We start from the raw sequence: 23,824 nt of genomic DNA on the forward strand, positions 1-23,824 counted from the left end.
CGCTCCGCTGCTGCTCGCCCCGCTGCTGCTCGCTCCGCTGCTGCTCGCCCCGCTGCTGCTCGCCCCGCTGCTGCCCGCTCCCCTGCTGCCCGCCCCGCTGCTGCTCGCTCCGCTGCTGCCCGCTCCGCTGCTGCCCGCCCCGCTGCTGCCCGCCCCGCTGCTGCCCGCCCCGCTGCTGCTCGCTCTGCTGCTGCCCGCCCCGCTGCTGCCCGCCCCGCTGCTGCCCGCCCCGCTGCTGCCCGCTCCGCTGCTGCCCGCCCCGCTGCTGCCCGCTCCGCTGCTGCCCGCTCCGCTGCTGCTCGCCCCGCTGCTGCTCGCCCCGCTGCTGCCCGCTCCGCTGCTGCCCGCCCCGCTGCTGCCCGCTCCGCTGCTGCCCGCCCCGCTGCTGCTCGCCCCGCTGCTGCCCGCCCCGCTGCTGCTCGCCCCGCTGCTGCCCGCCCCGCTGCTGCTCGCCCCGCTGCTGCCCGCCCCGCTGCTGCTCGCCCCGCTGCTGCCCGCCCCGCTGCTGCTCGCTCCGCTGCTGCCCGCCCCGCTGCTGCCCGCTCCGCTGCTGCCCGCTCCGCTGCTGCCCGCCCCGCTGCTGCTCGCCCCGCTGCTGCCCGCTCCGCTGCTGCCCGCTCCGCTGCTGCCCGCCCCGCTGCTGCCCGCTCCGCTGCTGCTCGCTCCGCTGCTGCTCGCTCCGCTGCTGCCCTCTCCGCTGCTGCCCGCTCCGCTGCTGCCCGCTCCGCTGCTGCTCCCTCCGCTGCTGCTCGCTCCGCTGCTGCTCGCTCTGCTGCTGCCCGCTCCGCTGCTGCCCGCTCCGCTGCTGCTCGCCCCACTGCTGCCCGCCCCGCTGCTGCCCGCTCCGCTGCTGCTCCCTCCGCTGCTGCCCGCTCCGCTGCTGCCCGCTCCGCTGCTGCTCCCTCCGCTGCTGCCCGCCCCGCTGCTGCTCGCTCCGCTGCTGCCCTCTCCGCTGCTGCTCGCTCCGCTGCTGCTCGCTCCGCTGCTGCCCGCCCCGCTGCTGCTCGCTCCGCTGCTGCCCTCTCCGCTGCTGCCCGCTCCGCTGCTGCCCGCTCCGCTGCTGCTCCCTCCGCTGCTGCTCGCTCCGCTGCTGCTCGCTCTGCTGCTGCCCGCTCCGCTGCTGCCCGCTCCGCTGCTGCTCGCCCCACTGCTGCCCGCCCCGCTGCTGCCCGCTCCGCTGCTGCTCCCTCCGCTGCTGCCCGCTCCGCTGCTGCCCGCTCCGCTGCTGCTCCCTCCGCTGCTGCTCGCTCCGCTGCTGCCCGCCCCGCTGCTGCCCTCTCCGCTGCTGCCCGCTCCGCTGCTGCTCCCTCCGCTGCTGCCCGCTCCGCTGCTGCCCGCTCCGCTGCTGCTCGCTCCGCTGCTGCCCGCCCCGCTGCTGCCCGCTCCGCTGCTGCTCGCCCCGCTGCTGCCCGCTCCGCTGCTGCCCGCCCCGCTGCTGCCCGCTCCGCTGCTGCTCGCCCCGCTGCTGCCATTCCACTGCTGCCCGCTCCGCTGCTGCCCGCTCCGCTGCTGCTCGCCCCGCTGCTGCCCGCTCCGCTGCTGCCCGCCCCGCTGCTGCCCGCCCCGCTGCTGCCCGCCCCGCTGCTGCCCGCTCCGCTGCTGCTCGCCCCGCTGCTGCCCGCTCCGCTGCTGCCCGCTCCGCTGCTGCCCTCTCCGCTGCTGCCCGCTCCGCTGCTGCTCCCTCCGCTGCTGCCCGCTCCGCTGCTGCCCGCTCCGCTGCTGCCCGCTCCGCTGCTGCCTGCTCCGCTGCTGCTCGCTCCGCTGCTGCCCGCTCCGCTGCTGCCCGCTCCGCTGCTGCCCGCTCCGCTGCTGCCCGCCCCGCTGCTGCTCGCTCCGCTGCTGCCCGCCCCGCTGCTGCCCGCCCCGCTGCTGCTCGCTCCGCTGCTGCCCGCTCCGCTGCTGCCCGCTCTGCTGCTGCCCAGCCACTTTTGGGGTCTGGTCTCGGTTTATAATACCTTCTCTGAGCAGCTGCCGACCCCTGATAAGAGTGACTGACAAACCCTGAAGAACATCTTTTCATTGGTGTGTTCCGATACCCTGGGCCCGTGCACGGTCAATTCCAGATGCACAGGCTCCGGGGCCCCAACACAAGTCAATTAACCAATAATTCATGTGAAATGCCTGAGATCTTTGCCGGTGATTGCCCCAGTGTTTGTAAGTGAAACTCAACAACTGTTTATTTGCAACAAAAATAGAGATAAGACATGAAATAATTATAATGGAATGACAGCCAACTAATCTTCTGCTCCACCTATTACCGTCCCACCCTCTATCCAGACACACACAAGACAGACATACACACTGAGCGAGGAAATGAAATGAAAATCGCTTATTGTCACGAGTAGGCTTCAAATGAAGTTACTGTGAAAAGCCCCTAGTCGCCACATTCCGGCGCCTGTTCGGGGAGGCTGGTACGGGAATTGAACCGTGCTGCTGGCCTGCCTCGGTCTGCTTTAAAAGCCAGCGATTTAGCCCAGTGAGCTAAACCAGCTCCAGGAGGAGGGGTAAAAATAATAAAAGGATTAAAATGAAATGGACGATGAGTGTCCTCGCTTCAGATGTTGAAGTTGTTGTAGCAGCAGTCTGGCCGCCCGGGGCGCGCAGTGATTGGAACCACCGGTTGGATCACTAACGAGGATCTTCTGGCAGTTGCATTCAGTCAGAACTCCCAGCTGCAGGATTTCCCCAGAGCCTCAGCCCTGTGTAATTCTCATTTGTTTCCAACTCCACCAGGATGACCAACAGCCTTTCTGAGACAAGACCAGAGTTCGCCAGGGGAGATTTAAAGGTGTTTTTTTTAACCACTGACCCTGCCTTCAGCTGATGGATTTCCTTATGAATTTATTTGTCTCCCCTGAACCCAGTTCTCAGCCGGGGGTTTACCCTTACTTGGTTTCCAGACTCACAAGAATGTCCTCCAGGTTTACTGAGGAGAAAAAGACAGTCTCCAACCGGCTTTGAGAGAGGTTTACCCTTGTCATGGAGAAAGAAACTCGGAGCTAAAAGTGAAACTGAAACTGGAAACAATCTCACAGAACGAACATTCCAAAGCTGACCAAGCAGCACGATCCATTGATAAGGCCCAGCAATTCCAAATACTCTATTGGCCGGTAGCCAAGTCCATCAAGACATGTCAGCACAGACAAACAGGATGGTTTCCTGTTTTCAACGTAAAGGTGAAGTTCATCTTAAAAGTACAGGTGAATTTTTGTCCATGTACAAAAATTGAAATAACAGAAAAAACGAAAATTAAAGATGAAAACAAGGGACAGACAGGGATTAACAGGAGGATCCTTACAAGTGTTTTGGATAGATTCAAGCTCAGGCACTGGCATCATTGGCACCGCTGCCACCTACTGGCCATGCTGTGTTTTATTGTGGGGAGGCTCCGCCTTCATCTCGAACAGCTGATGTCCATGCTACAGTCCCAGGATCTCGAGCTGCCAAGCGGCTGGTGGACATTGGTGCTGATGGTACTGCCAGATATGATGGTGGAGAGGGGGGGAAGGGGGGGCGGGGTGGTCTCGGAGGAAAGCACTTTATTCATCACCTCCTGGCAAGGCCAGTGAGGCAAACCGCAAGTGGCGGAGCTGTGACGGGCCGGTGCCAATCAGGGTGGCGACCGGGGGGTCGGACTCCGGCTGCCACTGAGACAGACGCTTTACGTCCGAGCCACTTATCTCGGTCAATCACCTCCCGAGGTGACTCATACAATACAGAAGTGGCCTTTCGGCCCATCCAGACTGTACCAACAACCCTACTCTAGTCTACACCAATCCCACCCCCCAGTACCTGGCCCATAGCGTTGAACGTTCTGACATTTCCAGTTGTCATCCAGGTACTTTTTAAAGATTGTCAGGTTTCCTGCTTCAACTCCCCTCCCAGGCAGAGCATCCCAGATTCCCCCCACCCTCTGGCTGAAAGAATACTTCCTCCAATCCCCACTAAACCTCCAGCTTTTCACCTTAAAATGACCCCACCCTCAGTGTTGGGCTGTCACCTAGGGAGCAGCTGCTTCCTATCCGCTCTGTCTATGTCCCTCACAATATTATCAATAATCAATATCCACCTTTTCTGATCTAAAAACCCCCGAATCTATCCAGCCTTTCCATACAGCTCAAACACTCCAACTCAGACAGCGCCCTGGTGAATCTCCTCTGCACCCTCACCTGTCATCACATCCTTCCTATAGTGAGGTGACCAGAGCACTCCCGCTGGCGGCGTCACCAAAATCCTGCCCCGTATTCTCATCTATGTCGTTTACATGTCTCACATGCTCTGATCCGCGTGGTACGCCACTGGTCACCGGCCTCCAGTCACACGGACAGCCGTCTACCACCAGCCCCTGTCTCCTATCACTGAGCCAGTTTTCAACCCAATTTACCAGGGCTGAAACGCGAACACAAACACTGACTCACACTTGGCTGAGGTGTGCAACACCCAGGCACTCAGCGGCAGATTGTTGGTGCAAAGACGTCGTGTGCAGGAATTGTGGCCACGTTGCGCACACTGGTCGTAAAAAGAAACTAGCTTCAGGCAAAAGGTGCAGGACGCAGGAGTCGAATAAGCCAATATAGCGAGTTGACTCGAGGGACAAGTGTCCACCTGGTACAGGAGGGTATGAGAGGGAACTCGATTCACAGCCTGAAGACAAACCGTCATTAAACGCGCCAGCTATTGCAACAAAGCGATATTGGGTCACTCCATTGCTGCACAGTCAGCCGGTGAAGGTGGAGGTGGACAGACGCTGGGGCGGCCGTCACACTGGTGCCAGAGACTGTTAATCAAGAAAAGCTCAGGCGTATCGCTCTGCAGCATTGGACGATGGTGTTGAAAACCTACACTGGGGAAGTGGCTGCGTTGAGGGGCCATATTGATGGAACGGTGCAATTAAATGGACAGATGGTAGATTTGTCCTTCCACAAAGTTCAAGGAGATCATCTGGCATTAATTGGAAAAATCAGATTAAATTGGGCCAAGGTAAATCTCATGACAGGTTCCGAATCAGGCCTACCTTGAAGAAACATGTCATTACCATTTGGCATCACTTCAGGGTTGTTCCAACCAGCTATGGGCCCAACGTTAAGCAGATTCGACAGAGTTTAGTGTGTTCCGACACCCTGGGGCTAGTACACGGTCAATTCCAGGCCCGCAGGCCCCACAGCCCCAACACACGTGAATTAACTAATAATTTGTACATAGTTGCTGAGATCATTGACCCTTGACTGCTCCAATGATTTACAGGCACCAAATCTGAAACAAAAATGTTTGTTTATAACAAGAGAGATAAGACATGCAATAATAATAATAGAATATTGGCCAGATAGCCTATTGCTCCCCCTCCCCGCCCCCTTTTACCATCCCACCCTCTAACCAAACACAGACAAGACAGACATGCACAGGGGAAAGGGAAAGGGGTAAAATAATAGGGAATAAAATGGAAGAAAGAGAGATGAGAATCGTGATCACTGGTATTGAAATTGTTGTAGCGGCAATCTTCCAGGTCGCAGAGTGTTGAATCCACCAGTTCGATTGCTAACAAAGTTCTTCTGGCTGGAACATTCAGGCAGGACTGTCAGGCTGTGGGATCCCCTCTGGGGAGTCACTTTAACTTGTGTTAGCCTCAGGTCTGTTTAATTCTGACTTGCTTCCACCTCCACCAGATTAACCATCAGCCTCACTGAGGTAAGACTAGAATTCTCCACATGAGAGTTTAAAAAGGGGTCTTTAAACTACTGGGCCTATCTGCAGCTGTTGCTGGAATGCACGTTCTTGCAGGTCAATCTGTCCAAAATGAAACTGGAAGTAAACACACCGTCTTGCAAAGTGAGGAACATTCCGGAACTATCAGCACCAATCAGCTGTTAGATAGGAGGGTTTGCTGCCAGCCAAGTCCATCAAATGGTGTCATCAATGAGACCAGACCAAACAGTACATCTTACCGGGTGGGTGGGGGGGGTCTCCTTTTGTTTAAAATTAAAGGTGAAGTCCATCTTAAAGGTAAAGGTCCCAGTAATTGCCTAGACACAGAAGTTCCAAAAATAACAGAAAATAAAAGGAATAATAATAATCGCTTATTGTCACAAGTAGGCTTCAATGAAGTTACCGTGAGAAGCCACAATTCCGGCACCTGTTCGGGGAGGCCGCTATGGGAATTGAACCCGCGCTGCTGGCCTCGTTCTGCATTACAAGCCAGCTGTTTAGCCCACCGTGCTAAACCAGCCCCAATACACAGGGGAAACAAGGCTAAAACAGGAGAATCCCGACAGGTGTGTGGAATTCGTTACCACAGGAAATAGTAGAGGCCAAAACATTGTCTGTTTTCGAGAAACAGTTGGATACGACACTGAGGGCGAATGAGATTAACGGATATTGGGGAAAATGGGGGTGGTCTCGCTCAGTTGACTGGGCGGCCGGTTGAGAAGCAGAGCGAGGCTAACAGTGTGGGCTTAATTCCCGTTAGTGGCTGAGGTTATTCATGAAGGCCCCGCCTTCTCAACCTTGCCCCTCACCTGAGGTGTGGTGGCCCGCAGGTTAAATCTCAGCTCTCCCCCTCATAGGGAAAGCAGCCTATGGTCATCTGGGACTGGGGCACCGTTACCTCTTAGATACACCCACTGTGCTGTTAGGGAGGGAGTCCCGGGATTTTGCCCCAGCGACAGTGAAGGAACGGCCGATATATTTCCGAGTGGGGATGGTGAGGGTCTCGGAGGGGAATTTCCGAGGGATGATGTCCCCATGTGTCTGTTGCCCTTGTCCTTGGTAGAGGTCGTGGATTTGGACAGTTTGTAAACTACTTTAAGCAGAACGGAATGTAACATCACTCCACTCCTTATCACCCTGGACAAATGGGCTGACGGAATGTTCTGTACAGATGAAACTTTCATTGAAGGGAACCAGAGAACAATGTTCATTGTCTAAATGTTTGAGTAACTTCCTGCTCACGTACAGGAATACTGCGCACGACACAACATCAACTTTTTAAATTTATTTAAAGTGCCCGAATCATTTTTTCCATTAAGGGGCAATTTAGCGTGCCCAATCCCCCTACCCCGCACATCCTTGGGTTGTGGGGGCGAAACCCACGCAGACACGGGGAGAATGTGCAAACTCCACACGGACAGTGACCCAGAGCCGGGATCGAACCGGGTCCTCAGCACCGTGAGGCAGCAGTGCTAACCACTGCGCCACCGTGCTGCCCGCGTCCTCAGCACCGTGAGGCAGCAGTGCTAACCGTGCTTGGTTAAACGTCAACTACGCACAGCATTCGATTTGCTAAAACCGCCCAAGACAAAAGAAATTGTCGAGAAGCAGCAGGTCAGGGAGCAGGACAAGCCGGAGCGTCGCGTTTTTCACCCGGACCAAAAAGGTTCTGGCAAGAAATGACACCACGAGTGAAACGAGGATCCCTGCCACCATCGTGAGGGGCATGGACAGAGGGAATAGTCAGATAGTCCAAGGTGGAGGAGTCGATTACGAGGGGTCATGGGTTTAGGATGTGAGGGGCAGAGTCTGGTGGGGATCGGAGGGTGAAGGTTTTTACACAGAGGGTAGTGGGTGCCTGGAACTCGCTGCCGGAGGCGGTGGTGGAAGCAGGGACGATAGGGACATTTAAGGGGCATCTTGACTGTCATGTGAGAGTACCTTTAAGACATGGATGTTTAAGCAATGTACCTTTAAGAAAACAGTGATGTCAGAGAGTGGGTGGAGCTGAGATCAGGTCAGCCATTTTGCAGTTTAGCTTTGCAGTTTGAAAAAGCAGCTTGAGTGTGTCTGTGTGTTTCCAGAGAGCTGCAACTTTGAAAAGAGCTTGGGAGTGTCTGCAGGGAACTGGATCTCTGACATAAAAGACTATCTCTCGATCATTTGGGTGATTTAAAGTAAAACCTTTAACCTGATGTGATTCTGTTTAAAGGGGTTAAAAGTCTCTTGGAAGTTTGAAGGAACATTTTAAGGAATTATTTACTGTTGCAATATTTTCTGAGTTATCTTTGAAGTAAGGGGTGTTAAGAGATCCAATGTTTATTTAAGATGTTAAGTTGAGTTCATGGAATAAACAGTGTTTTGTGTTTAACAACCCACATGTCCATAATTGTAATCCCACACCTGGGGAACAAGCCGTGTGCTCGGAAAAGCAACAAATCCATTAAAGGGAGAGGTTGATTGAACTCCAGGATACATTTTGGGGTTCTGAAAATGCCTCGCCCATAACATGAGAAATACATGAATATGATGGGAATAGAGGGATACGGACCCAGGAAGTGTAGAAGATTGTAGTTTAGTCGGGCAGCATGGTCGGCACGGGCTTGGAGGGCCGAAGGGCCTGTTCCTGTGCTTTTGTTTTATTCTATGTTCTTTGAATCTTAGCCCAGACAGGACTGATCTCCGTCCAAACCCGAGACAGCACAGTCTGTGTGTAAATGTGAGTGTGTCTGTGTGAATGAGTGTGTCTCTGTGTGTCTGTTTGTGTGTATCTGTGAGTGTGTGCGTTTTGTGTGTGTGATGTATGAGTGTGTGCCTGTATAAGTATGTGTTTGTGTGAGTGTGTTTGAGTCCGTGTGTGTGACTGTCTGTGTATGTGAGTCTGTATAAGTATGTGTGTGTGTGTCTGTGTGTGTGTGTCTGTGTGTGTGTGTCTGTGTGTGAGAAAGTGTATGTGTGTGTGTGTGTGAGAGAGTGTCTGTGTTTCTGTGTGAGTGTGTGTGTGTGTGTCTGTGTGTGAGAGTGTGTGAGTCTGTGTGTATGTGTCTCTGTCTGTGTGTGAGAGTGTGTGAGTCTGTGTGTATGTGTCTCTGTCTGTGTGTGTGTGTCTGTGTGTGTGTGTCTGTGTGTGTGAGAGTGTGTGAGTCTGTGTGTATGTGTCTCTGTCTGTGTGTGTGTGTCTGTGTGTGTGAGAGTGTGTGTATGTGTCTCTGTCTGTGTGTGTCTGTGTGTGAGAGAGTGTGTGAGTCTGTGTGTATGTGTCTCTGTCTGTGTGTGTGTGTGTGTCTGTGTGTGTGTGTCTGTGTGTGTGTGTCTGTGTGTATGTGTCTCTGTCTGTGTGTGTGTGTGTGTCTGTGTGTGTGTGTGTCTGTGTGTATGTGTCTCTGTCTGTGTGTATGTGTCTCTGTCTGTGTGTGTGTGTCTCTGTCTGTGTGTGTGTGTCTGTGTGTATGTGTCTGTGTGGTGTGTGTGTGTCTGTGTGTCTCTGTGTCTGTGTGTGTGTGTCTGTGTGTATGTGTCTCTGTCTATGTGTGTGTGTCTGTGTGTGTGTGTGTGTCTGTGTGTGTGTTGCTACATGGAGCATGCTGTCTGTCTGGTGTGTGTGTGTGTGTCTGTTGCTACATGGAGCATGCTGTCTGTCTGGCTGTAATGTCAGTGCCTGCAATTGACTCTCAGTTCCCACATGGTCTAGCGGTTAGGATTCCTGGTTTTCACCCAGGCGGCCCGGGTTCGACTCCCGGTGTGGGAATGTCAATGTTTTGGAGCCAGCCCCCAGGCTCAGCTGGAGCGGCGAATCCTGTCCCTGCTGCCTGCCTCGCACATGGCAGCTCTTAAAGGGACAGTGCACCACCGCTGGAGTCCGGAGGAAGCAGGGGAAATGATTTTTCATTCACTGACAGCATGTGGGCCGGTCTGTGCAGGGCAGACATTTGCTGCGTGTCACTGTTTGTCCTGCAGGAGGCAGTGATGAGCTGGCTTCTTTCCCCACACCAGCCAGTACAGTAGCATCACCCAGAGGGTTATTCAGACTATCTGCAGCGCGCTCTGGCTGTTTCCACGGAGAGTCTGCAGCGTGCACAGCTTGCTCTCCAGACAGGAAATTCTGATAGGAGATATCGATAGTGAGCAGGACAGGAATCCAGCCCCTCGAGAACGGCCATTCAATAAGCTGCAGCCTCAAATCCACATCATTGCCTCCCCTCCCGAATCGATGGTGCACAGAGGGGTGGGGGGAATTGGGGGGAGGGGGATGGGGCGAGCTGGAAACGGGCATGCCTTTGAGCTGGGAAGTAACGGCATTTACTGCTCGGCCACTCCTGGACTGGGGGCTGGACAAACTCTCAGGATTGGGGTTCACTCCCCCCCTCCCCCAGGATTGGGGTTCAATCCCCCCCCCTCCCCCAGGATTGGGAGTATCACTCCCCCTCCCCCAGGATTGGGGGTCAGTCCCCCTCCCCAGGATTGGGGGTCACTCCCTCCCCAGGATGCCCAGGGGATTGGGGGGTCACTCCCCCTCCCCCAGGATTGGGGGTCACTCTCCCCTCCCCTTCCCAGGATTGGGGGGTCACTCCCCTCCCCCAGGATTGGGGGCCACTCCCCCTCCCCCAGGATTGGGGGTCACTCCCCCCCTCCCCCAGGATTGGGGGTCACTCCCCCCCTCCCCCAGATTGGGGGTCACTCCCCCCCTCCCCCAGGATTGGGGGTCACTCCCCCCCTCCCCCAGGATTGGGGGTCACTCCCCCCCTCCCCCAGGATTGGGGGGTCACTCCCCCTCCCCCAGGATTGGGGTTCACTCCCCCTCCCCCAGGATTGGGATCACTCCCCCTCCCCCATGATTGGGGGTCACTCTCCCCTCCCCTTCCCAGGATTGGGTTCACTCCCCCTCCCCCAGGATTGGGGTTCACTCCCCCTCCCCCAGGATTGGGGTTCACTCCCCCTCCCCCAGGATTGGGATCACTCCCCCCTCCCCCATGATTGGGGTCACTCTCCCCTCCCCTTCCCAGGATTGGGGTTCACTCCCCCTCCCCCAGGATTGGGGGGTTCACTCCCCCTCCCCCAGGATTGGGGTTCACTCCCCCTCCCCCAGGATTGGGGATCACTCCCCCCTCCCCCATGATTGGGGGTCACTCTCCCCTCCCCTTCCAGGATTGGGGTTCACTCCCCGTCCCCCAGGATTGGGGTTCACTCCCCCTCCCCCAGGATTGAGGGTCACTCCCTCTCCCCCAGGATTGGGGATCACTCCCCCTCCCCCCAGGATTGGGGTTCACTCCCCCTCCCCCAGGATTGGGGATCACTGCCCCCTCCCCCAGGATTGAGGGTCACTCCCCCTCCCCCAGGATTGGGGTTCACACTCATCCCCATCCCTTTTTGGGGTGCAGATTTGACAGGCAGCTGGATTGACCAATGGCAGAGAGGAAGAGGAGGGCAGGCGGGACGGTGAGATGAGTGGCAGCTGCACAGACCAATGAATGCCGAGCACATTGCTTGATGACGTTGTCTAAGGCAATGGCGACGGGGAGGAGGCGGGATTGCGGTCAGTGACGACGTGTAGTGGGCGGGGAGAGAGGGGCGGGAGCAGTAGAGTTATTGGCACCTGCCTGTACCAATCAACGGCGGAGGTAGAGAGGCGACGCCTGGGGTGAGCCAATCACAGGGACATGAGAGCCGCGCTGACTGACATGGCGGGCAGCCAATGGGAGCCGGACGGAGGCGGGGGGTGGAACAAGCAGGATGGCCGGGCCGACCAATGGGACTGCGAAGCGGAGGCGGGAACAGAGCGGGGCCGCCCAATGGAGGCGGGGCGGCGCTGATGGACGGGCGGCCCGGCAATGGGGGCGGGCGGGAGGGCGGTTGGCGTTTGAACGGCTGGAGGGCGGCGCGCGATGGACACCCTCATCCCCACCGTCAACAAACTGCAGCAGATATTCAGCACGGTGGCGGCGGAGAGCATCCACCTGCGCAGATCATCGGCGTCGGCAGCCAGGTCCCTGAGAGAGAGTCACTGAGAGAGAGAGAGAGAGTCACTGAGATAGAGAGAGAGTCACTGAGATAGAGAGAGAGAGTCACTGAGATAGAGAGAGAGAGTCACTGAGATAGAGAGAGAGAGTCACTGAGATAGAGAGAGAGAGCGTCACTGAGATAGAGAGAGAGTCACTGAGATAGAGAGAGAGTCACTGAGATAGAGAGAGAGAGTCACTGAGATAGAGAGAGAGAGCGTCACTGAGATAGAGAGAGAGTCACTGAGATAGAGAGAGAGTCACTGAGATAGAGAGAGAGAGTCACTGAGATTGAGAGTCACTGAGATAGAGATAGAGAGTCACTGAGATAGAGAGAGAGTCACTGAGATAGAGAGAGAGTCACTGAGATAGAGAGAGAGTCACTGAGATAGAGAGAGAGTCACTGAGATAGAGAGAGAGTCACTGAGATAGAGAGAGTCACTGAGATAGAGAGAGAGTCACTGAGATAGAGAGAGTCACTGAGATAGAGAGAGAGTCACTGAGATAGAGAGAGAGTCACTGAGATAGAGAGAGAGTCACTGAGATAGAGAGAGAGTCACTGAGATAGAGAGAGAGTCAGTGAGATAGAGAGAGTCACTGAGATAGAGAGAGAGAGTCACTGAGATAGAGAGAGTCACTGAGATAGAGAGTCACTGAGATAGAGAGAGAGTCAGTGAGATAGAGAGAGTCACTGAGATAGAGAGAGAGAGTCACTGAGATAGAGAGAGAGTCACTGAGATAGAGAGTCACTGAGATAGAGAGAGTCACTGAGATAGAGAGAGAGTCACTGAGATAGAGAGAGAGTCACTGAGATAGAGAGAGAGTCACTGAGATAGAGAGAGTCACTGAGATAGAGAGAGTCACTGAGATAGAGAGAGAGTCACTGAGATAGAGAGAGAGTCAGTGATATAGAGAGACAGTCACTGAGATAGAGAGAGTCACTGAGATAGAGAGTCACTGAGATAGAGAGAGAGTCACTGAGATAGAGAGAGTCACTGAGATAGAGAGAGAGTCACTGAGATAGAGAGAGAGTCACTGAGATAGAGAGAGAGTCACTGAGATAGAGAGAGAGTCAGTGAGATAGAGAGAGAGAGTCACTGAGATAGAGAGAGAGTCACTGAGATAGAGAGAGAGAGTCACTGAGAGAGAGAGAGAGTCACTGAGATAGAGAGAGAGTCACTGAGATAGAGAGAGAGTCAGTGAGATAGAGAGAGAGAGTCACTGAGATAGAGAGAGAGTCACTGAGATAGAGAGAGAGTCACTGAGATAGAGAGAGAGAGTCACTGAGATAGAGAGAGAGTCACTGAGATAGAGAGAGAGTCACTGAGATAGAGAGAGAGTCACTGAGATAGAGAGAGAGAGTGTCACTGAGATAGAGAGAGAGTCACTGAGATAGAGAGTCACTGAGATAGAGAGAGAGTCACTGAGATAGAGAGAGAGAGTCACTGAGATAGAGAGTCACTGAGATAGAGAGAGAGTCACTGAGATAGAGAGAGAGAGTCACTGAGATAGAGAGTCACTGAGATAGAGAGAGAGTCACTGAGATAGAGAGAGAGAGTCACTGAGATAGAGAGAGAGTCACTGAGATAGAGAGAGAGTCACTGAGATAGAGAGAGAGTCAGTGAGATAGAGAGAGAGAGTCACTGAGATAGAGAGAGAGTCACTGAGATAGAGAGAGAGTCACTGAGATAGAGAGAGAGAGTCACTGAGATAGAGAGAGAGTCACTGAGATAGAGAGAGAGAGTCACTGAGATAGAGAGAGAGTCACTGAGATAGAGAGAGAGTCACTGAGATAGAGAGAGAGAGTCACTGAGATAGAGAGAGAGTCACTGAGATAGAGAGAGTGTCACTGAGATAGAGAGAGAGTCACTGAGATAGAGAGAGAGAGTCACTGAGATAGAGAGAGAGTCACTGAGATAGAGAGAGAGTCACTGAGATAGAGAGAGAGAGTCACTGAGATAGAGAGAGAGTCACTGAGATAGAGAGAGTGTCACTGAGATAGAGAGAGAGTCACTGAGATAGAGAGTCACTGAGATAGAGAGAGAGAGTCACTGAGATAGAGAGAGAGTCACTGAGATAGAGAGAGAGTCACTGAGATAGAGAGAGAGTCACTGAGATAGAGAGAGAGAGTCACTGAGATAGAGAGAGAGTCACTGAGATAGAGAGTCACTGAGATAGAGAGAGTCACTGAGATAGAGAGAGAGTCACTGAGATAGAGAGAGAGTCACTGAGATAGAGAGAGAGTCACTGAGATAGAGAGAGAGTCACTGAGATAGAGAGAGAGTCACTGAGATAGAGAGAGAGTCACTGAGATAGAGAGTCACTGAGATAGAGAGAGAGTCACTGAGATAGAGAGTCACTGAGATAGAGAGAGTCACTGAGATAGAGAGAGTCACTGAGATAGAGAGAGTCACTGAGATAGAGAGAGAGTCACTGAGATAGGGAGAGAGTCACTGAGATAGAGAGAGTCACTGAGATAGAGAGAGAGTCACTGAGATAGAGAGAGAGTCACTGAGATAGAGAGAGAGTCACTGAGATAGAGAGAGAGAGTCACTGAGATAGAGAGAGAGTCACTGAGATAGAGAGAGAGAGTCACTGAGATAGAGAGAGAGTCACTGAGATAGGGAGAGAGTCACTGAGATAGAGAGAGAGTCACTGAGAGAGAGAGAGAGTCACTGAGATAGAGAGAGAGTCACTGAGATAGAGAGAGAGAGTCACTGAGATAGAGAGAGAGTCACTGAGATAGAGAGAGAGTCACTGAGATAGAGAGAGAGAGTCACTGAGATAGAGAGAGAGTCACTGAGATAGAGAGTCACTGAGATAGAGAGTCACTGAGATAGAGAGTCACTGAGATAGAGAGAGTCACTGAGATAGAGAGAGTCACTGAGATAGAGAGAGTCACTGAGATAGAGAGAGAGTCACTGAGATAGAGAGAGAGTCACTGAGATAGAGAGAGTCACTGAGATAGAGAGAGAGTCACTGAGATAGAGAGAGAGTCACTGAGATAGAGAGAGAGTCACTGAGATAGAGAGAGAGAGTCACTGAGATAGAGAGAGAGTCACTGAGATAGAGAGAGAGAGTCACTGAGATAGAGAGAGAGTCACTGAGATAGGGAGAGAGTCACTGAGATAGAGAGAGAGTCACTGAGAGAGAGAGAGAGTCACTGAGATAGAGAGAGAGTCACTGAGATAGAGAGAGAGAGTCACTGAGATAGAGAGAGAGTCACTGAGATAGAGAGAGAGTCACTGAGATAGAGAGAGAGAGTCACTGAGATAGAGAGAGAGTCACTGAGATAGAGAGTCACTGAGATAGAGAGAGAGTCACTGAGATAGAGTCACTGAGATAGAGAGAGAGTCACTGAGATAGAGAGAGAGTCACTGAGATAGAGAGAGAGTCACTGAGATAGAGAGAGAGAGTCACTGAGATAGAGAGAGAGTCACTGAGATAGAGAGAGAGAGTCACTGAGATAGAGAGAGAGTCACTGAGATAGAGAGAGAGTCACTGAGATAGAGAGAGAGAGTCACTGAGATAGAGAGAGAGTCACTGAGATAGAGAGAGAGAGTCACTGAGATAGAGAGAGAGTCACTGAGATAGAGATAGAGAGAGTCACTGAGATAGAGAGAGAGTCACTGAGATAGAGATAGAGAGAGTCACTGAGATAGAGAGAGAGTCACTGAGATAGAGAGAGAGTCACTGAGATAGAGAGAGAGAGTCACTGAGATAGAGAGAGAGAGTCACTGAGATAGAGAGAGTGTCACTGAGATAGAGAGAGAGAGTCACTGAGATAGAGAGAGTGTCACTGAGATAGAGAGAGTCACTGAGATAGAGAGAGAGAGTCACTGAGATAGAGAGAGTGTCACTGAGATAGAGAGAGAGTCACTGAGATAGAGAGAGAGAGTCACTGAGATAGAGATAGAGAGTCACTGAGATAGAGAGAGAGTCACTGAGATAGAGAGAGTGTCACTGAGATAGAGAGAGAGAGTCACTGAGATAGAGAGAGAGTCACTGAGATAGAGAGAGTCACTGAGATAGAGAGAGAGAGTCACTGAGATAGAGAGAGTGTCACTGAGATAGAGAGAGAGAGTCACTGAGATAGAGAGAGTGTCACTGAGATAGAGAGAGAGAGTCACTGAGATAGAGAGAGAGTCACTGAGATAGAGAGAGAGTCACTGAGATAGAGAGAGAGTCACTGAGATAGAGAGAGAGTCACTGAGATAGAGAGAGAGTCACTGAGATAGAGAGAGAGAGTCACTGAGATAGAGAGAGAGTCACTGAGATAGAGAGAGTCACTGAGATAGAGAGAGAGTCACTGAGATAGAGAGAGAGTCACTGAGATAGAGAGTCACTGAGATAGAGAGAGAGTCACTGAGATAGAGAGAGAGAGTCACTGAGATAAAGAGAGAGAGTCACTGAGATAGAGAGAGAGAGTCACTGAGATAGAGAGAGAGTCACTGAGATAGAGAGAGAGAGTCACTGAGATAGAGAGAGAGAGTAACTGAGATAGAGAGAGAGTCACTGAGATAGAGAGAGAGAGAGTCACTGAGATAGAGAGAGAGTCACTGAGATAGAGAGAGTCACTGAGATAGAGAGAGAGAGTCACTGAGATAGAGAGAGAGAGAGTCACTGAGATAGAGAGAGAGTCACTGAGATAGAGAGAGAGAGTCACTGAGATAGAGAGAGAGTCACTGAGATAGAGAGAGAGTCACTGAGATAGAGAGAGAGTCACTGAGATAGAGAGAGAGTCACTGAGATAGAGAGAGAGAGTCACTGAGATAGAGAGAGAGAGAGTCACTGAGATAGAGAGAGAGTCACTGAGATAGAGAGAGAGAGTCACTGAGATAGAGAGAGAGTCACTGAGATAGAGAGAGAGAGTCACTGAGATAGAGAGAGAGTCACTGAGATAGAGAGAGAGTCACTGAGATAGAGAGAGAGAGTCACTGAGATAGAGAGAGAGAGAGTCACTGAGATAGAGAGAGAGTCACTGAGATAGAGAGAGAGTCACTGAGATAGAGAGAGAGTCACTGAGATAGAGAGAGAGTCACTGAGATAGAGAGAGAGTCACTGAGATAGAGAGAAAGTCCCTGAGATAGAGAGAGAGTCACTGAGATAGAGAGAAAGTCCCTGAGATAGAGAGAGAGTCACTGAGATAGAGAGAGAGTCACTGAGATAGAGAGAGAGTCACTGAGATAGAGAGAGAGTCACTGAGATAGAGAGAGAGTCACTGAGATAGAGAGAGAGTCACTGAGATAGAGAGTCACTGAGATAGAGAGTCACTGAGATAGAGAGAGAGTCACTGAGATAGAGAGTGAGTCACTGAGATAGAGAGAGAGTCACTGAGATAGAGAGAGAGTCACTGAGATAGAGAGAGAGTCACTGAGATAGAGAGAGAGTCACTGAGATAGAGAGTCACTGAGACAGAGAGAGAGTCACTGAGATAGAGAGAGAGTCACTGAGATAGAGAGAGAGAGTCACTGAGATAGAGAGAGAGAGTCACTGAGATAGAGAGAGAGTCACTGAGATAGAGAGAGAGTCACTGAGATAGAGAGAGAGTCACTGAGATAGAGAGAGAGAGTCACTGAGATAGAGAGAGAGTCACAGAGATAGAGAGAGAGTCACTGAGATAGAGAGAGAGTCACTGAGATAGAGAGAGAGTCACTGAGATAGAGAGAGAGTCACTGAGATAGAGAGAGAGTCACTGAGATAGAGAGAGTCACTGAGATAGAGAGAGAGAGTCACTGAGATAGAGAGAGAGTCACTGAGATAGAGAGAGAGTCACTGAGATAGAGAGAGAGAGTCACTGAGATAGAGAGAGTGTCACTGAGATAGAGAGAGTGTCACTGAGATAGAGAGAGTCACTGAGATAGAGAGAGAGAGTCACTGAGATAGAGAGAGAGTCACTGAGATAGAGAGAGAGTCACTGAGATAGAGAGAGAGAGTCACTGAGATAGAGAGAGAGTCACTGAGATAGAGAGAGTCACTGAGATAGAGAGAGAGAGTCACTGAGATAGAGAGAGAGTCACTGAGATAGAGAGAGAGTCACTGAGATAGAGAGAGAGAGTCACTGAGATAGAGAGAGAGAGTCACTGAGATAGAGAGTCACTGAGATAGAGAGAGAGAGTCACTGAGATAGAGAGTCACTGAGATAGAGAGAGAGAGTCACTGAGATAGAGAGAGAGTCACTGAGATAGAGAGTCACTGAGATAGAGAGAGAGTCACTGAGATAGAGAGAGAGTCACTGAGATAGAGAGAGAGTCACTGAGATAGAGAGAGAGTCACTGAGATAGAGAGAGAGTCACTGAGATAGAGTCACTGAGATAGAGTCACTGAGATAGAGAGAGTCACTGAGATAGAGAGAGAGAGTCACTGAGATAGAGAGAGAGACACTGAGATAGAGAGAGAGTCACTGAGATAGAGAGAGAGACACTGAGATAGAGAGAGAGCCACTGAGATAGAGAGAGTCACTGAGATAGAGAGAGAGTCACTGAGATAGAGAGAGAGTCACTGAGATAGAGAGAGAGTCACTGAGATAGAGAGAGAGTCACTGAGATAGAGAGAGAGTCACTGAGATAGAGAGAGAGTCACTGAGATAGAGAGAGAGTCACTGAGATAGAGAGAGAGTCACTGAGATAGAGAGAGTCACTGAGATAGAGAGAGAGTCACTGAGATAGAGAGTGAGTCACTGAGATAGAGAGAGAGTCACTGAGATAGAGTCACTGAGATAGAGAGAGAGAGTCACTGAGATAGAGAGAGTCACTGAGATAGAGAGAGAGTCACTGAGATAGAGAGAGAGTCACTGAGATAGAGAGAGAGTCACTGAGATAGAGAGAGAGAGTCACTGAGATAGAGAGAGAGTCACTGAGATAGAGAGAGAGTCACTGAGATAGAGAGAGAGTCACTGAGATAGAGAGAGAGTCACTGACATAGAGAGAGAGTCACTGAGATAGAGAGAGAGTCACTGAGATAGAGAGAGAGTCACTGAGATAGAGAGAGAGTCACTGAGATAGAGAGAGAGAGTCACTGAGATAGAGAGAGAGTCACTGAGATAGAGAGAGAGTCACTGAGATAGAGAGAGTCACTGAGATAGAGAGAGAGTCACTGAGATAGAGAGAGAGTCACTGAGATAGAGAGAGAGTCACTGAGATAGAGAGAGAGTCACTGAGATAGAGAGAGAGTCACTGAGATAGAGAGAGAGTCACTGAGATAGAGAGAGAGTCACTGAGATAGAGAGAGAGTCACTGAGATAGAGAGAGTCACTGAGATAGAGAGAGAGTCACTGAGATAGAGAGAGAGTCACTGAGATAGAGAGAGAGTCACTGAGATAGAGAGAGAGTCACTGAGATAGAGAGAGAGTCACTGAGATAGAGAGAGAGTCACTGAGATAGAGAGAGAGTCACTGAGATAGAGAGAGAGTCACTGAGATAGAGAGAGAGTCACTGAGATAGAGAGAGAGTCACTGAGATAGAGAGAGAGTCACTGAGATAGAGAGAGAGTCACTGAGATAGAGAGAGTCACTGAGATAGAGAGAGAGTCACTGAGATAGAGAGAGAGTCACTGAGATAGAGAGAGAGTCACTGAGATAGAGAGAGAGTCACTGAGATAGAGAGAGAGTCACTGAGATAGAGAGAGAGTCACTGAGATAGAGAGTCACTGAGATAGAGAGAGAGTCACTGAGATAGAGAGAGTCACTGAGATAGAGAGAGAGTCACTGAGATAGAAAGAGAGAGTCACTGAGATAGAGAGAGAGAGTCACTGAGATAGAGAGAGAGAGTCACTGAGATAGAGAGTCACTGAGATAGAGAGTCACTGAGATAGAGAGAGAGTCACTGAGATAGAGAGAGAGAGTCACTGAGATAGAGAGAGAGTCACTGAGATAGAGAGAGAGTCACTGAGATAGAGAGAGAGTCACTGAGATAGAGAGAGTCACTGAGATAGAGAGAGAGTCACTGAGATAGAGAGAGAGTCACTGAGATAGAGAGAGAGTCACTGAGATAGAGAGACAGAGTCACTGAGATAGAGAGAGAGTCACTGAGATAGAGAGAGAGAGTCACTGAGATAGAGAGAGAGTCACTGAGATAGAGAGAGAGTCACTGAGATAGAGAGAGAGTCACGGAGATAGAGAGAGAGTCACTGAGATAGAGAGAGAGTCACTGAGATAGAGAGAGAGTCACTGAGATAGAGAGAGAGTCACTGAGATAGAGAGAGAGAGAGAGTCACTGAGATAGAGAGAGAGAGAGTCACTGAGATAGAGAGAGAGTCACTGAGATAGAGAGAGAGTCACTGAGATAGAGAGAGAGTCACTGAGATAGAGAGAGAGAGAGAGTCACTGAGATAGAGAGAGAGAGAGAGTCACTGAGATAGAGAGAGAGTCACTGAGATAGAGAGAGAGAGAGTCACTTAGATAGAGAGAGAGAGAGTCACTGAGATAGAGAGAGAGAGAGTCACTGAGATAGAGAGAGAGTCACTGAGATAGAGAGAGAGTCACTGAGATAGAGAGAGAGTCACTGAGATAGAGAGAGAGTCACTGAGATAGAGAGAGAGTCACTGAGATAGAGAGAGAGTCACTGAGATAGAGAGAGAGTCACTGAGATAGAGAGAGAGTCACTGAGACAGAGAGAGTCACTGAGATAGAGAGAGTCACTGAGATAGAGAGAGAGTCACTGAGATAGAGAGAGAGTCACTGAGATAGAGAGAGAGTCACTGAGATAGAGAGAGAGTCACTGAGATAGAGAGAGAGTCACTGAGATAGAGAGAGAGTCACTGAGATAGAGAGAGAGTCACTGAGATAGAGAGAGAGTCACTGAGATAGAGAGAGAGTCACTGAGATAGAGAGAGAGTCACTGAGATAGAGAGAGAGTCACTGAGAGAGAGAGAGAGTCACTGAGATAGAGAGAGAGTCACTGAGATAGAGAGAGAGTCACTGAGATAGAGAGAGAGTCACTGAGATAGAGAGAGAGTCACTGAGATAGAGAGAGAGTCACTGAGAGAGAGAGAGAGTCACTGAGAGAGAGAGAGAGTCACTGAGATAGAGAGAGAGTCACTGAGATAGAGAGAGAGTCACTGAGATAGAGAGAGAGTCACTGAGATAGAGAGAGAGTCACTGAGATAGAGAGAGAGTCACTGAGATAGAGAGAGAGTCACTGAGATAGAGAGAGAGTCACTGAGATAGAGAGAGAGTCACTGAGATAGAGAGAGAGTCACTGAGATAGAGAGAGAGTCACTGAGATAGAGAGAGAGTCACTGAGATAGAGAGAGAGTCACTGAGATAGAGAGAGAGTCACTGAGATAGAGAGAGAGTCACTGAGATAGAGAGAGAGTCACTGAGATAGAGAGAGAGTCACTGAGATAGAGAGAGAGTCACTGAGATAGAGAGAGTCACTGAGATAGAGAGAGAGAGTCACTGAGATAGAGAGAGAGAGTCACTGAGATAGAGAGAGAGTCACTGAGATAGAGAGAGAGAGAGAGTCACTGAGATAGAGAGAGAGAGAGTCACTGAGATAGAGAGAGAGTCACTGAGATAGAGAGAGAGTCACTGAGATAGAGAGAGAGTCACTGAGATAGAGAGAGAGTCACTGAGATAGAGAGAGAGTCACTGAGATAGAGAGAGAGAGAGAGAGAGTCACTGAGATAGAGAGAGAGTCACTGAGATAGAGAGAGAGAGAGAGTCACTGAGATAGAGAGAGAGAGAGTCACTGAGATAGAGAGAGAGTCACTGAGATAGAGAGAGAGTCACTGAGATAGAGAGAGAGTCACTGAGATAGAGAGAGAGTCACTGAGATAGAGAGAGAGTCACTGAGATAGAGAGAGAGTCACTGAGATAGAGAGAGAGTCACTGAGATAGAGAGAGAGTCACTGAGATAGAGAGAGAGAGTCACTGAGATAGAGAGAGAGAGTCACTGAGATAGAGAGAGAGTCACTGAGATAGAGAGAGAGAGTCACTGAGATAGAGAGAGAGAGTGTCACTGAGATAGAGAGAGAGTCACTGAGATAGAGAGAGAGTCACTGAGATAGAGAGAGAGAGTCACTGAGATAGAGAGAGAGAGTCACTGAGATAGAGAGAGAGTCACTGAGATAGAGAGAGAGTCACTGAGATAGAGAGAGAGTCACTGAGATAGAGAGAGAGTCACTGAGATAGAGAGAGAGTCACTGAGATAGAGAGAGAGTCACTGAGATAGAGAGAGAGTCAGTGAGATAGAGAGAGAGTCAGTGAGATAGAGAGAGTCACTGAGATAGAGAGAGAGTCACTGAGATAGAGAGAGAGTCACTGAGATAGAGAGAGAGTCACTGAGATAGAGAGAGAGAGAGAGTCACTGAGATAGAGAGAGAGTCACTGAGATAGAGAGAGAGTCACTGAGATAGAGAGAGTCACTGAGATAGAGAGAGAGTCACTGAGATAGAGAGAGTCACAGAGAGAGTCACTGAGATAGAGAGAGAGAGTCACTGAGATAGAGAGAGAGAGTCACTGAGATAGAGAGAGAGTCACTGAGATAGAGAGAGAGTTACTGAGATAGAGAGAGAGTCACTGAGATAGAGAGAGAGTCACTGAGATAGAGAGAGTCACTGAGATAGAGAGAGAGTCACTGAGATAGAGAGAGAGTCACTGAGATAGAGAGAGAGTCACTGAGATAGAGAGAGAGTCACTGAGATAGACAGAGTCACTGAGATAGAGAGAGAGAGTCACTGAGATAGAGAGAGTCACTGAGTTAGAGAGAGAGTCACTGAGATAGAGAGAGAGTCACTGAGATAGAGGGAGTCACTGAGATAGAGAGAGAGTCACTGAGATAGAGAGAGAGTCACTGAGATAGAGAGAGAGTCACTGAGATAGAGAGAGAGTCACTGAGATAGAGAGAGAGTCACTGAGATAGAGAGAGAGTCACTGAGATAGAGAGAGAGTCACTGAGATAGAGAGAGAGTCACTGAGATAGAGAGAGAGTCACTGAGATAGAGAGAGAGTCACTGAGATAGAGAGAGAGTCACTGAGATAGAGAGAGAGTCACTGAGATAGAGAGAGAGTCACTGAGATAGAGAGAGTCACAGAGAGAGTCACTGAGATAGAGAGAGAGAGTCACTGAGATAGAGAGAGAGAGTCACTGAGATAGAGAGAGAGAGTCACTGAGATAGAGAGAGAGTCACTGAGATAGAGAGAGAGTCACTGAGATAGAGAGAGAGTCACTGAGATAGAGAGAGTCACTGAGATAGAGAGAGAGTCACTGAGATAGAGAGAGAGTCACTGAGATAGAGAGAGAGTCACTGAGATAGAGAGAGAGTCACTGAGATAGAGAGAGAGTCACTGAGATAGAGAGAGTCACAGAGAGAGTCACTGAGATAGAGAGAGAGAGTCACTGAGATAGAGAGAGAGTCACTGAGATAGAGAGAGAGTCACTGAGATAGAGAGAGAGTTACTGAGATAGAGAGAGAGTCACTGAGATAGAGAGAGAGTCACTGAGATAGAGAGAGAGAGTCACTGAGATAGAGAGAGAGTCACTGAGATAGAGAGAGAGTCACTGAGATAGAGAGAGAGTCACTGAGATAGAGAGAGAGTCACTGAGATAGAGAGAGAGAGTCACTGAGATAGAGAGAGAGAGTCACTGAGATAGAGAGAGAGAGTCACTGAGATAGAGAGAGAGAGTCACTGAGATAGAGAGAGAGAGTCACTGAGATAGAGAGAGAGTCACTGAGATAGAGAGAGAGTCACTGAGATAGAGAGAGAGTCACTGAGATAGAGAGAGAGTCACTGAGATAGAGAGAGAGTCACTGAGATAGAGAGAGAGAGTCACTGAGATAGAGAGAGAGAGTCACTGAGATAGAGAGAGAGTCACTGAGATAGAGAGTCACTGAGATAGAGAGAGAGAGTCACTGAGATAGAGAGAGAGTCACTGAGATAGAGAGAGAGTCACTGAGATAGAGAGAGAGTCACTGAGATAGAGAGAGAGTCACTGAGATAGAGAGAGAGAGTCACTGAGATAGAGAGAGAGTCACTGAGATAGAGAGAGAGTCACTGAGATAGAGAGAGTCACTGAGATAGAGAGAGAGAGTCACTGAGATAGAGAGAGAGTCACTGAGATAGAGAGAGTCACTGAGATAGAGAGAGAGTCACTGAGATAGAGAGAGAGAGTCACTGAGATAGA

The 23,824-nt window shown here is 50.7% G+C and overlaps 2 protein-coding genes and 1 non-coding gene across 3 annotated transcripts in view; 2 read left to right on the forward strand and 1 right to left on the reverse strand.

Moving 5' to 3' along the window:
- LOC140399406 (rho guanine nucleotide exchange factor 3-like) overlaps nt 1–23,824 on the reverse strand; it is a 930,630-nt gene that overhangs the window by 290,447 nt on the left and 616,359 nt on the right. The window lies entirely within an intron of this gene.
- On the forward strand, nt 9,380–9,451 carry trnae-uuc (transfer RNA glutamic acid (anticodon UUC)). Its single transcript has one exon. It is a non-coding gene; the product is annotated as a tRNA-Glu (tRNA).
- LOC140399382 (dynamin-1-like protein) overlaps nt 11,513–23,824 on the forward strand; it is a 223,379-nt gene continuing 211,067 nt past the window's right edge. Inside the window, 1 exon segment of the mRNA XM_072488968.1 lies at nt 11,513–11,686. Coding sequence (XP_072345069.1) covers nt 11,513–11,686 — 174 coding nt within the window.

Source organism: Scyliorhinus torazame, chromosome 22 (genome assembly GCF_047496885.1).
Source record: "Scyliorhinus torazame isolate Kashiwa2021f chromosome 22, sScyTor2.1, whole genome shotgun sequence".
Lineage (NCBI taxonomy): Eukaryota > Metazoa > Chordata > Chondrichthyes > Carcharhiniformes > Scyliorhinidae > Scyliorhinus > Scyliorhinus torazame.